Source organism: Lutjanus erythropterus, chromosome 9, assembly GCF_056507025.1.
Source record: "Lutjanus erythropterus isolate fLutEry1 chromosome 9, fLutEry1.hap2, whole genome shotgun sequence".
In the NCBI taxonomy this organism is placed as follows: Eukaryota; Metazoa; Chordata; class Actinopteri; order Lutjaniformes; family Lutjanidae; genus Lutjanus; species Lutjanus erythropterus.
Window position 1 is genome coordinate 18,487,314 of NC_139325.1, and position 18,269 is coordinate 18,505,582.

Consider the following 18,269-nt stretch of genomic DNA (forward strand, 5'->3'; position numbering starts at 1 on the left):
GGAGGTTCCCCCAACAAGGAAAAACAATAAAACACCCTGCAACCAAAGATTCATGATTTATGTAACTGTGGTATAAATGCTCCCTCGCTGTGTGTCCTCCTGTCTCTCCCAGCAGAGGGCAGTATTGAACCATCAAGGGCATCAGTCCAGGTTTTAACTGGGGAAGAGGTCACTAAATGTGTCAACATGAAATATTCTTCCTTAGTTTCAGCTCTTTCTTGTTCGTCTCCCGGTTCAAATGAAAATCTCTCGGCCTTTGACGTTCTATAAACACTCATCAGGTTCAGCAACAGATCCATGACACACTTCTGGTCCAAAACTCAAACAAAAACAGGGAATACGGGTCTTGCTGTTCCACACCAAGGACACTAAAAAGTTCCTTGTTCCACACGTAAAGTCTGGGGCCTCTTCATGAAATCTGAGTCTTTGTGGGCTCATTGAAGCAGTTGGATCATCGTCTGTAGAAGTGGCGGCGCCTCTTTTACACGCACGCCTCTAAATTCAAGGATAAAATCAAGTACAACCTGTGTGTTTTGTCTACAGGTTGAAATATCTGCTTGCCTTGAATATCAGTCATCCACCTCATCCAGTCAACGCTGGAACAGATAGTGTGAGTTCAAGTCATCCACGTTGCTCCGTCGCTGTGGTTTTGAGGTCAAGTACTAAACGTTGTTGTCCCCACATTATTACTGTACTACCCGTCTATGTACTGTATGACAGTTTCTGTCACAGCTCTTCTAAAACTTACACCTCCTCCATCACCTCCATGACGATCGTCCGGGGTCCAGTCAGAATCAGGTTGCTGACGGCCCGGTAGTCCTGAGAGAGGACATTCAGTCCATTCACCGACACTACAAACTGACACACCTGAAGAAAGAAAGAGAGGAAAAAGTTAAAGTGTAAACAGACAACTCTCTCCCTATGTTTCTATGTGACATTATCGTACACCTGCACACAACACCTGATCACTTTATGTTTCCTCTGAGCCTTGCTCCACTCAGAGTGAGTAACGTTTGGGTTGGTGGAGAGTGAAGGGGAAAATAACGTTAGAAGAAAACATTTAGAGAAAAAGCATGAATTTGTTCATTCATTTAGTTTATAATGGAGGGAAAAAGTTCACAGAATAAATCAAGCTCAGTAGCATAGTGAAAGTGAGGCCCATAGGGAACCAATCTAAACCGGATGATGTCATTATTCGAAGGCCATGACATTGTGCAATCAACCCTTACTTCATAATAATACTGTAGGGTAAAGCGAAAAAGTTGTCTAATTCCACTTTAAAACTGAGTCAAACAGATGTGGAAGTGAGACAGTGGAAGTCAGTACAAAGAGACAAGAGACAAGAGGAAGAAAGAAAGACAGGACTTGCAAGTAACACTTGACTTTGTCTTTTTTGGGGAATAAAATGCTCATCATCTGTAGGATTGAGCATGGCAATGAAAAGATAACATCATGACATGGAAATAGTGTATTTACCAATGTCATGCAGTGTTTGGAAGGTAATCAATATTTGGATTTGTGGTGGAGAAGTGGGCGATGTGGTTAGAGAGGCTTCTGTTTGACATTTTTGTGCTTTTTACTGTGATTCTGGATCTCTGACACAGACTGTGTAAAACAAGGATACAGTTACTGAAATGTCATCCACAGGTTTCTGAAGAGTGGTTTTGAAGTGTGGTGGTTCTGGCTGTTACCATCGTGGCAATGTCTGACTCCAGCTAACTCCTGGCTAATCCAAAAATGGTCAAAGATGTGGAGTGTGAGTGGAGCTGAGGTGGCCAAATGAAGAGGCAACCTAACAACTACCCACCCAAACGCAAATACGCAACCCAGTTTGTTTTTTGTTAACTGTGCTTCGACACATCAACACTGGAGTTATAGAAGAAATCATTGCTATATAGCTGCACACAGAAATTACATTTATTCATACATCAGTGGAATAATTTGCCTAATTTTGGCAAATCTTTAGGTTGTTCTCTGGAAACACAGGCTGAAGGAACCTTTTAGTCTCTTGAAAAGTTCCTGAAACTAAATGTTCCAGGTACTTGGGTGGAAATGTGACTTAAGAAGCATGTCATGTCCTGTTTGTTTTATTTGTACAAAATGCAACATGTAAAAACAACACAAAAGACAATATTCCCATTATACAATGGTTTATGTCCCAAGCATTCTCGCTTTGTTGCCTGGAAAGGGACAGATTAAAGAGTATAATCAATCTTCTCATCTAATTCTTGACATGTAAATATAAGTAACTACTATACAACTTTAGGTCAACATTATTAAGCAATGTTGACCGAGGTACTGTATTTTATTACACAGCAAATCTAAGATCAGGTAGTTTTGTGGCATAGAAAAAATACACATTTTGCACAGGAAGCTGAATGAAAGGTAGTTATCAGAGGCCCAGCAGCCCGTTTTTTCCTTGAGATCCCCAAACAGAAGCAACAGGTTAGCTCCAAACATTTTAGACCCACAGTTAAATGTAAAGAGACACTTCTAAAATAATATTTTCAGTGGAGTATTCCTTTAATAATATTTGTCCACTCACAGTGCAGCTAGCAAAGCCTAAAAATGAAACAAATTAGGCAATCCTTCTGTAAGAAGACACTGAAATTAGAGCACACTTAAAGCTGCAGCAGTAGAGAGAAACAAGTAAACACTGATAGTGTTGCCTGGCATAAATTACAGCAGGTGCAACATGACCACCACACTCAAATCAGTCCCCCGTCACGCCCGGACCCCACCTCCCTTATCGTTATTGAACCACTGCTCCAACTCTGCAGCTCTGACAGAGATAAGACTTGTTGCCTGAGTTGCTTTCTGGCTGCAGCTCTTGCAACACGATGCTGCCGTTTCTGCTGCTGCTGTGGTTTGTTTTTTGCAAGCTATTACAGGCGCACACTCACACACACATGTAAGCACGCTCCCTGTTCATTGGCTCTGGAAAGATTTCCAAAGACCCTGAGAGATACAAAAAATCTGATGCATGTCAGAAAGAACAAAAACAGATAATCACTCGGATATTTATATTGCCTATAAATGGATGAAGTGCAGATGTAGACTGCTGAGTGTCGATGGAAGAAAAACTTTTACAGATGTGTTTTATGGGCTTTTGACTCAGGAAACATCTTACATGGAGCAGCTATTTAAACCCTGTCTGTTCCTTGCATAAACTGTTATGTTATATGAGAAGAGTGGAAACATGCAGATAAAGGTTACTATTTTGGGCTATTTTCACAGCGATTGCTTCTAAATGTTTTTCCGGCCTTCCTAAATGTTTCAGGAAAGGAGCGATCGGAATAGGCAGAGGGAATAAGTGGAAAGAGAGATTAAGAGTGATAGAAGGAAGGGAAAAAAAATCGTTAATCCTGTGCTGCTGCAGAGGAATTTCAGCCTGTAATCACATCTAAACCTCAGCAGCCTATATCCCAGCACTCGCAGAATCAAAGTACTTTCCTCCATGCAATTCTGGACACACTCTCTTTCAATTCATTTCTATCACTGTTCCACTTTTCCTTTCAACCTCTTCTACAGTCTTCCAACACCTCCCCCTCTCCTCTCTCCCACTGATGCTTCTCTCCTTTCAGGCTGTGGGGTTGTTAGTCTTGGCGGGGGCCCAGCTGGATTGAATGACTCCTTGCACTCAGAGGGTTAAAAAACACTCTCATACAGAGAGAGGAAAGAGACAGAAACAGACATAAAGAGAAGACATAGAGGGAGAATAAACAACACATCTTAAGAGACCATGCTGAGATATGGAACTTACATGAAGGGATAACAGTAACAGCTGTGTACAATGTAGAGAATATCTGTCCTTTACAAAAATACTCAGGTGATAGATAACCTGAGGCCATGTTTGCATTAATTTCCCTTGAGGAATTAGAAAAACAGAGAAACAATAAGTGATTTAATTGAAACCATCATATGTTTGGGTTCCCTGGTTGGTTTGGTGTTTTAAAGAAATAGTTTGACATTTTGGAAAATGTGCTTATTGGCTTTCTTGTCGAGAATAAAATGAGAAGATCAATACCACTCTCATGTCTGTCCATTAAGCATAAAGCTAGAGCCAGGAGATGGCTAGCTTAGGTTAGCATCCCTTAAGATGGGAGGACACTAAAGGTTTTTGTTAATCTATTAATCACTACTTTTTTTTTTATTTGAATAGCCAAAATGTACAACTTCTATATTCACACTGTATTGATTAATCAACTGAGCACATCAGAGGTTTTGTCCATTACAGTCCTAATAAAGTTTATTTGACACAAAGTGACTGTGTCCTCAACAACGTTGACCAAAAGAGAGAAGTAGCATTACTTGGTGCAGTTTGTTGATTACCACAAAACAAGAAAAGGAAAAATACTGAGCCACAGATGGCTGAAGAGATGTAGACTTTATAGATTCGGCAGTTTAAAATCACAGCCCAGATAGAGTGGCCACACAATGTAAAATATCCTACTACTCTACCAACATTACATCAAGCTCAGTTTGGAAAGGGTCCTTTTGCAGCAGCCATGTGAGAATTTAATTAAGGTTCTTTTTCATTCAGATCAAACAAAGTCAGGGTGCTGCTATTACACATGTTGGCTCACTGGAAATGTTCTGCTACACTAAATGGAACCTTAACTAGTGTCACTGGTAACACCTGTGTTGACAATACTATTTCATATCAATATGTCTCCTATGACAAAGGTATCATGACCTTACACTGAACATCACATGAAATGTGATCTGGAAGAAATTTAGCTTGAAAAGGCACCGATTTGGCTCAATTCTCAAATTACTTCTAGCTCATGAATCTTTATACATTATATCTTGTTTATTTAATCTGTGCAAAAAGATGTATAAACAACAAGTTTTGGTTTTACAGACAGAAGCCAGGAGCAGTGACCTCTTGGAGTCTGCTGGTTGCCAGGCAACTTCATGGTGATGACAAGACTCCAGGCGAGTCTCAGCAAGACAGAGAATAAGCAAACTGTTCCTTGAGAGACGGTCAGACTATTAGTTCTTTTATGCTTCTCAACTGGTTATAATTGTGTGTGTTCAGCATAATCATAATTTCAAAGATGGGATTAAATACATAGCATATATTATAAGAATCTTCTGAAATTGCAACCTGCTACACTTCCTGATTCATCTGAACGTCAAACGCCTTCTAATATTTAAATTTCAAGGTTCAAAATCTTTTAAATGGGGGTTTAGAAACTATTACTCTTATGTGTGGTTCAAATAATTTAACAGAACATATAGTTATGTACACTCACATCTAATGGTGTGCAAACACAGTGTATGGTACAGGGTGCACAAATGGACACAAAGTAAGACAAACACACATGCTCTACCTGCGGCCTATGGAAGTGCATTAGAAGTGGCTCTAACAGTTACATAAGTGCTGGGATCCATTATGGGCAGCACAATGCTGATGTGTGCGTCTGTCTGTGTGTGGTGGAAAAAGATGCAAACAGACAGAGATGCAGTGTTTGAAAGTGTGTGTGTGTGTGTGTGTGTGTGTCTGTGTGTGCATATTTGTGTGTGTGCGTGAGAGAGAGAGAGAGAGAAAAGAGAAGAGCCTCATAATGGTTTTTACTACCCGCTCCCCTGAGGTCAATGGGTGTGAGTTTCTCTTTTGGCCTTTTGCCTGAACCGCAGTGCCAACACCTCACAGCACGACATTCCCTCTCCTGGATTGTGTTGCTGCTTAATTACACATCAATAAAGCTACTCAGGTGAAGCGGGATAGCGATAACCTTCTAGGAACTGCAGGGAGTGCAACGAACACCGCTGCACACGAGGAATTTAATCTACAGTGATGATACTGAGTAATTACACAGTCATTATGGTCTTAGTCTTATAGGGTTGGACCAATTAATAGATGCAATCAACTGATTAGAAAAATTAATTAATTTAGCCTTTAATATTTTCTGTTTACTTTATTAGCTATGTATGACTGAGGAAGTGGCTTAAATTAACATAACTAACATTACAGCCTGTTATTATTGTTACTTTCGTTGCTCCTCTACAATGCAAAAATACTTAATAAATCCATGTCATAACCATTTTAACTTTAAATTCAAACACTACAGTATAAATACTGATTCGATAAACACTGTCCAGTTCAAGGAACTGGTTGACACAATGATTTAATTCATCTGTGTCTCAACAATCCTTTTGTATTTGAGGTCCAGTATTTCTCTTATTAGACATCTGACAAATTACACAGAGTGGAAATGAGACTATTTTTAAAATATGCCACTATAATCATCATTCTAATGCACTTTGTGTCTATTTTCCAGGACCATTAAGTTTTTGATATTTATTTTGGGTAAATTATTTGTTATATAAATGTACTATCTTTAGAATAATCAGTAAATTATTTGTTAAGAGTATTTGACTAAATGGAAAAATAATTGTTAGATTAATTGTTAGGTGGGGTCTTACCTTATGTAATTTTTTGTCATGTATGATGTATTTTTTTTTTTTTAGAAGCAAAATATAAACATAATTGATTTAACTGAGAGTGAAAATCTCATATTTCTAACCAAATATTCTGGTTTTGATTTGATTTTTGCCCTCAGCTCATAAAAGATGATATTACCTTTCAGACAAATTCAAAAGCTATAAAAACACAAAAAGGTGGAAACAACAAGATTAGGACTAAAAAGTGTCACATGAAACAGTATGGATGTAGGTCACACAAGCAGCCCACACTCAGGTCAACAGAGCTAATCACAAACGCGCACACACACACAGGACGCCTTTATAACCAAGCATGAACCATGAGTCATGACACATGTTTCCATGGTGATAAAATAAAACTGCTGACAGTAACCAAAGCAGAAGTGATATTATTTTCACTGACCATTTCCTCTTTCCTACCAATGCTCCTCTACCTCTGCCTTCATCCTCATCCTCCACAGTCCTCTTCACTCCTCAGCTCACGTGTCACTCTGAGTTAACATCCTGTTCCTTACTTATTCAGCAAAACTTAAATTAGCTGCCATTACGAGGAAGAAAAATTTTCATGTTTTTTTTTAAATCGTCACCTTTGGACTTCCATAATGCCTGAGGAAAATTTCAGTGTTCAATTTATTATTCCAAATGTCCTCTGGACTTTAGCAGAGGTTCATTAAATATTCAAAAGCTGACCAATAGTTCATTACATGCTTAATAACTTCTTGTGTCCACTCCCAATTTCCTTCTCTGCTCCTCTTTGTGGCTGCTGCTGGTTCTTTCATTCAGCCCTTTCTCCTCCTCTCTCCTCCTCTCTCCTCCTCTTTCCATGTTGTGGTTTAAGTCACTGTGCTCTGCATTCCCAGGATTCCTCACTGCCACTCTGCTTACATACTTTCATGCCAGCTGTGGCAGCAGAGCCACCATTACCTGGTTTTCCTTCTTCCTGACTTTTTTCCTCCCTCCACACTTTTCCTGCTATTACAGCTACTCTCTGCTCCTGTCCTGACACATCCTCCTCATGCAGGCTGAAATTACAGGAAGTGTCCCTCTATTTGTCTTTGTATTGCTTCCCTTTTCCTCTCTTTCATTCTTGTCTTGCAGTCTACACTTGAATATAACAGTATATATACTGTTAATTATATATATGTTATATGTATATATATATATATTACATATACATACATATATATATATGTTATATATACTGTTGTTATAGCTACATGCAGACTTAAAGATGAAATATAAAACACCATAGTGTTTAAAAATCCAAACAGTGAGCTGGTGCCATAGATGGCATATTTAATAGGCTGAAGTAAATGTTTTTTCAGACTTCAAGCTCAGGCAGGCTGCCTGCAGGCTGCAGGGAGACTGAACTGACAGACAGCCAGAGCAAGACGAGTGCAACATTAAACTTTGACACTGACAAGCAACAAGTCCTGCACTGTAAGTTGCACAGCTGTTTATAACTGTCAGTTGTCTGTCTATGTAAAGCTCAGTCCATTCAGTCCAGTCACGAAAACAAAATCTCACTTCCCCATAAACACACGCTCCGAAGTTTGAGTTCAGTGACTGTCTGCCGACTCAGTTAAAATATTGCTCAATTTACCAGTTATCAATATCTACTCCTTCTAAAAGATTATTAATGATGTATAATGATCTCTTACAACTAACAAACAGAGGCTAACGCATTTGGTGAACATTCAATGCCGATTTTAGCTCCAAGTTTGTTTTCATGTAATCTCTGATGACATATCATGGTAATTTTATAATTTAGTGTGGTAAAGATATTATACATATATATATACGTTATTCTCATTTAAAGGGTAATTCTGTAATTTTTAAACCTAATCCCTATCCTTACACATTTTTTAGGTTTAAATGAAAAAGAAAAAAGTTTTGGAATTGGTCCATTAGGTTGCCTCAGCTAGTAGTTGCCACTGACAGGCTCAGATTTTTATTCATTTATATAAATGACTGATAACATACTGGAAATGGTCCCTATTCATAAGATCCATACATCTCCACTGTCCTTCCTTACCTTCATGCCAGCAGCAGCTGCAGGTCCACCAGGGTCCACGGCCTGGATGTGACAGGGTTTGCTGCCTCGCACCACAAAGCCCCAGCCCACAGCATCACCTACAATCTGAGGAACAACAAGAACACTTGTTGATACAATATGACATCTCACTGTTTTTGCAAAAATTTGCAACTGAAGTGGTCGCCAGATTAATTCACAAATGTGTATTAATGTGGAATCTCTCAGTTCATTCTTGATTTACAAGGGGCGTTTTCAAATGACTCTGGATGCAACTGGACCTACAACCAATCAAAGCCACAAAACGTGCCGAAGCCCTGAGTGACATCATGGAAGGAATTCAGTTACAGAATATTGATCCATGTTTGAGCAGCACTACCTAGTTTGATGATCTGATCTGAGTTTTGTGAGCCTGGTGCGCTTTAAACACGTGATGTGTGCCTTTTCAAATCTGGACCCATGACACTCTTCTGTCAGTCATCATATCAAACCTGACCCAAGATAAGCAAACCGTTGAAATCTGCCCTCAGATTCAGTACACAATGGTCACCTGACATATCTGCCAAAGCTACATGATACATTAGCTCACAGAGTCATCTGTTCCAAGGCTGAGTGAGTAGCCTTGTGGTTCAATTCTCTCTATAAACATAATATTTATATCTTGTCTTGTTCAAATTTTAGTATTCTTGTCAAGTGTGATGATCATTTGGCATCATGTGGAGCTCACACTCATCTGAGACACAATGCAGAGTGAAACCAGTGTGTGTGTGTGTGTGTGTGTGTGTGTGTGTGTATCTGTGTTCACGTGCCTGAGCTTCGAGAACATACACAGGACTTGAGTGCCCTGCCTCAAGTAGCTACAAGTGTGTGTGTGAGAGGGAATGTGTGCATGTACGTGTGTGTGTGTTTGTGTCCTACAGTGAATGTCTTCTTTAGAAAAGGTCCCCCTGGTGTCTGCAGCTCCTCCGGACTCACTTGTCTTTTCAGAACTGTTGAAATACAAACACACACACAGACATACAAAATGTTACTTGCTACCATGATAACCAAGCAAGACAACATACTCATGGTTACTGCACACACACATACATGCATGAAAAAGCATGCATGCATGCAGACATGCGCGCACACACACACACACACACACACACACACACACACACACACACACACACACACACACACACACACACACATACACACACACTACTGTTGGTGGAAAAGTGTGTATATACGTATGAATAAAAAAGCCCTAATGTCAGTCACATGCTAACAGGCCTGAAGGCCCACTGCTTCCTGAAACACAATCCCCTCCTCCAACTTCCCCTGAACATTACTCACTTCAACATGACTACACACAGCTTTAAATGGACTTTTGTGTCTCAAAAATTATTTCATCTTCATTTTAAGTTCACTACATTTGAAGTGATGAAACACAAAGAATACAAAACATAGGGCTGGGAAGATGGAGCCAAAGAATCCATCCATGTACATACCATGCAGACAATGATTTCTATGATGTCTTTAAACGAGAGCTTCCATGATTATTTGATTAATCAAATAGTGGATTGAAAGAAAATTAGTTGCCAACTACTTTTTATAATCGATTAGTTATTTCAGTCATCATTCAAGAAAAAAATCATTTTCATCAAAACATTTGCTGCTTCCAGCTTCTTAAATGTAAAAAATCATAAATGAAGAGATTTGGGGTTTTGGACTGTTGGTTGGACAAAAGGAGCATTTTGAGTCACTTTGGGCTCTTTAGGCTTTTTTTTTTTAACATTTTAAATACTAAATGGTTGATCAATTAATTGGAAAAAAAATTGACAGATTATCAGTAATGGAAATAATCTTTAGTTTCAGGCCTTATCTATAACATTTCAATTACATACTTCTAATTACACTGCTTTATAAAAAGTAGGCATGCTGATTCACTTCAGCAGCTGTTTCATATATGTTTATTTTGCTAAACCAAGAAGGAAATCTGTGCAAAGTCATGTTGAACTTCCTTTAAAGCGTTAAAAGGACTTGAACTGCTTCTTCCACACAAACCTGAGAGCACATCCTCTGAGACAGCCTGTGGCCTGTGTGTACTGAACACTATGTGAGTTCTTGACTAATCATTTGTGGTCTGTGTAATACTTCACTCTAATCTGATAAGCGAGAGGAAGTGAAGTGAGAGACCTTTTATCCTCTTGATCTTGACATTTCTATAATCTCTCCGTGGATATCTGATCTGATCGACGGGACTACTTTTTAATACTTCATCATCGTCTGCCACGTCCATTTCATATCAGTATCCAACATCTTTTATTTAAACTGTCTGGCTTCTTAAGTGCCAAAATGTCTTATCTTACCACACAATTACTAAGGTTAATATGAAGCAGAGGGGAAATTTTCCTCTGTGTGTGTATGTGTGTGTGCCTTCCTTTTCCTGTTCATTGTGTATTGTGTGTGTGAGTGCTCATGTTGAGGGGGTTCTGCTGCTATAAAGAGACTCTGTCAAGGACTCTGCTTGGATTAGACACATCAAAGGAAACCACACAGTAGTAAAAACACACAAAGCAAAACACACACACACACACACACACACACACACACACACACACACACACAGAGCTCAAAGGCATCATTTCATTCACATCTCCACTAAGAAGTTAAAGTAGTCCATCCCCACATTAAACGCATGATTATCACTTTCTACAAGCAGCACATATCTATCGCTTATATATATCCATTAAAATAAAGCAAAACGTATAGATTTAAGACCAATATTTATGGTATAATCAATATCTAAAATGGTACACTGCGCAGGATTTTCCCAAAAGACTTACGATTCACTACAAGTGTGTGGCAGAGTCTGTTTTATTCTTATTATGCTTATTAAGACCAACAACATACAGGCTGACATTTTTTCAGGACTGGGATTGCTTTGGGTACTTGTATTTAGTTACTTCCCATCTCTGAATTCCATAACATAACATAAAATTAACATAATGCTAGTCATCCTGTTGTCTCTTTTTATCCTTTTTTTTTCTCTCCTGTCTGCTCTAGAATGGAAGTCGTTCTTCAGAATCGGGACAGGACAGGATTTTTTTTCCTGTGCGAGTGGGATGACGCAGTGAAAATCCACTCCCTCGCCACCCTGACAGCCATTACGCTTTCAGTATGTACACAAAACATTGATTATGAGATGGATACAGTTGGTCATGCTTTGGGACAAAATCAGTAACATGACTTGGTCAGGTTGCTATTGTCTGTTGCAGTTATAATATAGTAGTAATCATACTATAAATAAACTCATAAACTAGACTGTGTGTGTCCACGTCATCTTACCAGACTTGGGGTTGCACAGGACAGGTGGACTGCTGCTGAGTGTAGGACTGCTGCTGTAATACCCGCTGCTGCCACAGCTGCTGCTCATGCTGCTCCGCCGAACTCCGACCGCCACCTTGATCTCTTTAGTGGGACTCACTGAGACAGAGAGAGACAGAGAGAGACGTTAAGACTAAAGAAAGACAGGGGAACAGCAGGAGGGGAAAGCAATAAAGGAGGACTGGAATTAATTGGACCGTTTATTAGCTCAGCTCTTCTACCTGCAGGTCAATAAACAGTATGAAAAGGACTAATCCTCGATGAGTTTACATGAAGCCTTTAACCTCATTAATATTTAAAATCATGTACACTTCATTTTGAAAAAAAAAAGCCTCAATCAGTTGTGCAACCCCAATTTAGAAAAGATGGAATGATGTGTAAAACATAAAAAAAAAACCAAAAAAAAATAGAAAGCAGTCAGACCACAGCACCCTTTTCCACTTTAATGAGTGTGATGTGAGCTGAATAAACTAAATCAAATCTGAGGCTGAACCCACAAAACTCCACAGATTAACTACTTGGATTTCAGAGGCCAAATTAATTGGACAATGAGATCGAGCAACAGGACTCAGCACTTTTTACCATGTTCTTCTGACTGCCAATACAAACAGCTCCACTCTATTATCTTTATGTGGCAGACACCACCAAGGACACCAGTCATCACGTGTGTGTGTGTGTGTGTGTGTGTGTGTGTGTGTGTGTGTGTGTGTGTGTGTGTGTGTCTCAACAGAAGATAATGCAAACGGGGATAAAATATCACTGTGACAGTCAGATGCCAGAAACCACAGGAAACATTTAAGTTTTATGAACACACATTTTTTAGAACAAAAAAAACCCCACATCAAATGTTTTCTGTCCTCCACAGTTTTTTTTCACATTTAATTTGTGTTTGTGAGTGTGGTACAGTTTCTACCTGAGAGGAAACTGGTGTTTCCTCCATCTGAGTTCTGTTTGCGGAGACAGAAGGGGCTGTCGTGACTCTCAGGGATGCTGCGACCACGTTCGTGAAGGAGTTCGATCAGTCGCCGCCGTCGCCGGAAATTCATCCTGAACTGGTAGAGGAGGGGCCCGTCGACAAAATGATGCTTGTTGGTGACTGGAGACAAAGAAAAAATGGACATTGAGAGAATAAATAAATTTTGTTAAAGAGAAAGAAAGAAGGAGAGATAAGATGAGGTAGAAAACATATAAAGCTGTTTAAACTTCACCATCAACCTTAATACCATCTCCTCTAAATTTCTCTTAGGAACAATCTTTCTCTGTTAAAGTTAGTTTAGTCTTTTGTTCCACTGGTCAGTTTGGCTAAAAACCTCACAGCTTCATGTTTCCTATCTGAGCTGAACTCAAACATAAACTGACTTCACAGTCTTGACATCAGCTGTGTCAGCTGAGCTGATAAGACCAGCTGAACTGAGTACAGTTTTTAAATATAAAAAAAATAAAGTTTGAAAATCTTGTCAAACACAGAAACAGTTTTTATTTTAAAGTTAGTTTTTCAAGGACTTATTAGTATTTTCTGGATTCAGAGACATGAAAAGAGTGAAGATGGATAAAATGTTAAAACTCCCAGACACGGGATGAGGCACCGGTTAGCATTGCTCCAGTTTAGATAAGCTAAACTGGTCATTCATCAAACAATTTCTCAAAAAATAAGTTGATAGACTTTTTTAAATCTATTGGCCCCTTTTATGGCTCTTGCAGTCAGAGGCGGATCTAGGAGTTGAGGAGATCCGGGGCTAAGCTCAGAGACTGCAACCTTTTTTTTTGCATCCATGTGCAGCAAAATGTTTTTGCCCCTCTGCTGACATGTCTTAAGAACTTAAAGTGGCCTGTGCGTACCTCACAGGGCCCTATCTATGTGACTTGCAAAGTGTGTGTATAGGACCGACCGGCTCTGATTATGTGTTATATTAAGTGTTAGAGCAGCAGTTTCACCTGAAGTATCTCCTATCTGTGGTTTTCTGGCGGCTCCTGCTGCTGCTGATGTTCAGCTTTCTGTGGACGGTGGCGCCGGTGGCTTTTATAAAAATTGTGGATGTCTTCTTCAGGGCAGGCTACAGAGGCTATGTCCCCGTTGGCGGCGTATTACTGCCTCTCTGTTAGACTCTAGTACTGCACACTGATACACATGCAGTGCAGTCAGAGACTGAGAGAAATTACTTGTACAATGTCATTTTCAAAATGTAAAAGATGTGAGGCTTTTGAGAAAACATCCGGGGCTTGAGCCTCAGTAGCCATCTCCTAAATCTGCCTCTGCTTGCAGTGTTAAACATGATATTTTCCCATTTTTGTCTGCTTGTTTTGATTTATGCTCTTGTTTGCTCATGCCTTTGGAAAGGAGTTTGAAATGGTAGGCTACATAAATAAAAAAAATAAATAAACTACAATTATTATCATATACATCACATGAAATGCACAGGCATCCAGCTATGTTGTGAATCAGGAACCTACTTAGAGACTGAAGTCCAACTGCCTGCGTCTGGTAGTTTAATAAGTAAGACTGTGTTCCCCTTAAACTGGTTTATATTCCTGAGCCATAACAGAGCTGTAATGTCATTTCTAAATGACTCATCAGGCTCATTCATACAGGATAAAAAAAAAAAAAATCAAATTTAAATTGCCACACTTCTCTCTAAAAATAGCAGTTGTTCCTCTTATCAAACCTCCCTCACGGGGATTTTCTGATCCTGATCCTTTTCTGATTCTGATGAAAGACACAACCATGGTCCTAACTCTAATCCTGAAGCTTCCAAAAAAAAACCCCATAATTTCCTACTTCCCATGTTTTCTTGAAAAACTGATCATTAGATAAAATTGTTGGATCATGTTGCACTGGTAAGCAAGAATAAATTACAAATAATAATTTCCTCCATATATATATTTAAATATCACGTATCTATGTTTTTCTTATCTTTAAGTAATCTTTCTGTACGGGTGAAATGAATCCTGGGGCTTAAGTCCAGCTATCAGACCATTTATTGGACTGGCAGCTGTTTTTTAAAATATTTTATTACTGGGGACAAATGGAATATGTGTAGAGAGAAATAGAAATTCTTAACATTTTTCATCTCTACATACTCCTTGCCCATCCCTCTAACATCTTTCCCCATTCACCCGCAATCCTGGTTGACAATGCATAATACTACAAATATATAGAAATATCCAACAGAAACAAATAAAGCAGAACAGGTGCAAATAAGCACACAGTTATCAGTGCAGAATGAGGATAAATTAAGAGATAAATTAATAAAAAATTAAAAAAAAATGACAGGCAGTTTTGTTGTGTGTTCAATTACAGCTAATCTAGTATATTTCCATTGTGTAGTCACTGTTTCATTTATCAGCCTTCAGCAAAATCAGAAACGCACAGTGGGCTTGTGGTTAGTTCACATGTCCTGTTGTGGGTGTAAGGCTATTGTTAACCCAACAAAATCCTGCTATTATATGTGACCGAAGAAGAAAACACAGTATAGAACAGCCTTTAGAGGAGTTTTATTCTCCTCTTGATGCAAATAAACTGAGTGAACTTCTGTCAACGTGAAACTCTGTTTCTCTTCTTCAGTTTAATCTGATTTAGGAGGATCCTGCAGCAGAAACAGCCTTGGTTGAAGATTTATAAAGCCTTGTCCGGTATGATTACAGCCTGCTGTTCACTGTCTTTGGCACAGTGGCAGAGCAACTCGACTCAGAGCACTTATGTGATTTATATTTTTTAACATGCTTTATGTACATTATCTGGAACATTAACTTTTAGGTCTGTTTTAAAGCTGTGTCTTTGTGTGAGACCAAAGTGGGTCATATGAAAGAGCTAACATATTGTCCCACAGTAAACAATGACAACCAGGCACAATGTGGATCCATCCAGACCTGCCCTCAGTACATTTTATATATGAATGTGTGAACATGACCTCTGTCCAGCAAAGCAGAGAGCAGGAATGCATATTAGCTAGTCTATAATGTGTTTCTAATCGGGCATGAAGGCCTGTAAACACACTAACTAGAAAGCTAAATTGGTTTAAATCACTATGTTACTGTACTATAACAAAGGTATAGAGTAAAGTCCACATATCACCTGTGTAACGTCTGTGCTTTTATTTCCACAGGGAGGATGACAATATGAAGTGAGGCTGACAGGAAGCAGTTCAGGCTGTGCTCTTTACAATGTATTGTTCCTTAGGGCCACATACAGTCTGTAAGTACTTCCACATGCCAAACTCCAGTTACGATGAAGGTTATACTGTACATGTTCAGTGCCTCAATTTAATGTGATTTATTGCATTGTGTGTTTATTTGACAAAAAGCGCAGTCAAGTGCTGTGTGTATCTTTAAATAGAATTAAAGAACAATCCTGTGTATCTACAGCCCATCATGTGATGAAATCTGCATAATACTGCTTGTACAAATAAAAAGTAAAACCTCCAGCACCGAGGCCATGTGACTCCTCTGCAGAAATACACATCCTTATTGAATCAGACATGGGTGTGAGCAACAGACATCAGCGTCAAATTGGATTTCATGTCATGTGGTGACCCAACAGAGATTCATTCAGGAAGAACGTCCATTGTTAACCTAAATCTTGCATAGAATTTCATAGGAACGAAAGGGACAAGACCCTATAAATATCTAGCGACTAAAGAAGTGTCCCTAGCAATAAACATAAAAATAAACCCACTGCTGTCTGTAAGTGTCTAGTCAATGTTAATGCAATACAATATTGTGACAAAGCACCTATAATGTGCTTTTAAGCGGTTTATAGACAAGTCTTTTTTTATTTAGCCACAAATATGAATAGAAATTATGAGCTCATACAACCACTGATCTTTTGTGTCAAATGTATCTGTCCCCTCAGACACACACTGGCACTTGACACATACATGGTGTTGCCAACTCAGGGATTTATCAGGACTTATGATGTTCATTGTCCCACCAACAGTGACATGAAATATCTGCCCTTGGTGGACGCACTGCACAGGCAAATACAAACTAAAGCCGCTTGTGTGGGTTAGCAGTCACTCCGTGTTCTACAGTAATTTTTACATGTCTTGGGAATACCTTGGAAACCTTTTTAGTGAGTAGACATCAACAACTGTATGGCCTATCAGTGCAGCTGATGCTAATTATGCCTTCAGTTTACTTAAATTTACTTTACTGACTTTATTTAATGAGGACCTGCAAAGTCAACACACATTCACAGCTGTCAGTGACATGTTTTCACTGCACACACAGCAGAAACATTAATGCTCTTTTAAAACAAATAATAAAATATAATTGAGAAAAGTGTCAGGATTAACATACAATAGAACTAAAGCTGTCATAAATTAATAGATACAGGCAAATCCATCTACCCCAACTTCAAGAGGAAGCAGATGGCAGCACCCACGAAAGCCTAAAATAATACCTATCACATAATAAAATCTGTTCTGCATCTAAATGGATAAGATGAGATAAAAATTGTTGCCAATGTTATTAAGTGCAAGCAAATGCTGAGGGTTCAACTGTGTGCACACTTGCCAATGAAACTCATCAATTTATCTGGGTCAGACGTGCTTTTTGTTTACTTTCAGCTTTGTATGCCTGAAGTGGTTTGAGGATGAACGTTGAAAATTTCAACAGGGAAAATCTCTGATGTTGTCTGGAACACAGTATATAACTTAGTTGTGGAAAGTAAGTTGGTACATTTACTCAAATACTGTACTTAAAGTGATAGTTTCACCCCTGTGCTGATGTGAGGATGGGTGAAGATCTCCAGTTCACAAAACGCTCCCAGATTCAGCGGAAAACAGCTTTGCAGCCAAATCCAGTACAGTTGAAGTGAATGGTGACCAGTTTTAAAATGTAAAAAAAAAAAAACACAAAAAACCCCACAAAATGTCTCCATACTGCTCGTGTCAACTGTAGCCTCTCAGACCTGATCTGCATGCACACGCCTGAAGTGTGTACACAAGCTCTTGCCCAAGCAGCATGGCTGCAGCAAAGAAATGATGTTCCTCTTCTATGTCGAAGCCCTCAGACATTTTCTTCTTTGTTGAAAGTTTGCAAGGTCATCTGTTCGCATAACAAGTCACTATCTGTCTCTGTTGTCTGAGTTGCTTCCAGGTAGCATGTAAACACAGATGTGAAGGTACCAGCGAGAGCCTGTGTACCTGCTTCAGGCGTGTGCATGCTGATCAGGTCTGAGAGGCTACAGTTGACATTAAGGCTAAAAACATGGCATCTTTTTGTGTCATACTTTAATGTCGCAGCTTACAGACACTTGGATTACACCACACGAGCAGTATGGAGACATTTTGTGGGTATTTTTGTGTTCTTTTTTTTACATTTTAAAAGTGGTCACCATTCACTTCAATTATACTGGATTTGGCTGCAACGCTGTTTTTTTGCTGAAGTTCCAGGAGTGTTTTGTGAACTGGAG

At 39.1% G+C, this 18,269-nt stretch overlaps 1 protein-coding gene across 2 annotated transcripts in view; it reads right to left on the reverse strand.

The window, feature by feature from the left end:
• Positions 1–209: 209 nt before the first annotated feature.
• Positions 210–18,269, reverse strand: part of deptor (DEP domain containing MTOR-interacting protein) — a 36,067-nt gene continuing 18,007 nt past the window's right edge. For both annotated transcript variants that reach the window (XM_084726321.1, XM_084726320.1), the window contains exons 6-10: positions 12,771–12,953; positions 11,819–11,956; positions 9,401–9,471; positions 8,486–8,590; positions 210–867 (exon numbers count right to left, since the gene is read on the reverse strand). In XM_084726321.1, coding sequence (XP_084582447.1) covers positions 745–867; positions 8,486–8,590; positions 9,401–9,471; positions 11,819–11,956; positions 12,771–12,953 — 620 coding nt within the window. In that variant the 3' untranslated portion in view covers positions 210–744. The remainder of the gene's footprint in view (positions 868–8,485; positions 8,591–9,400; positions 9,472–11,818; positions 11,957–12,770; positions 12,954–18,269) is intronic.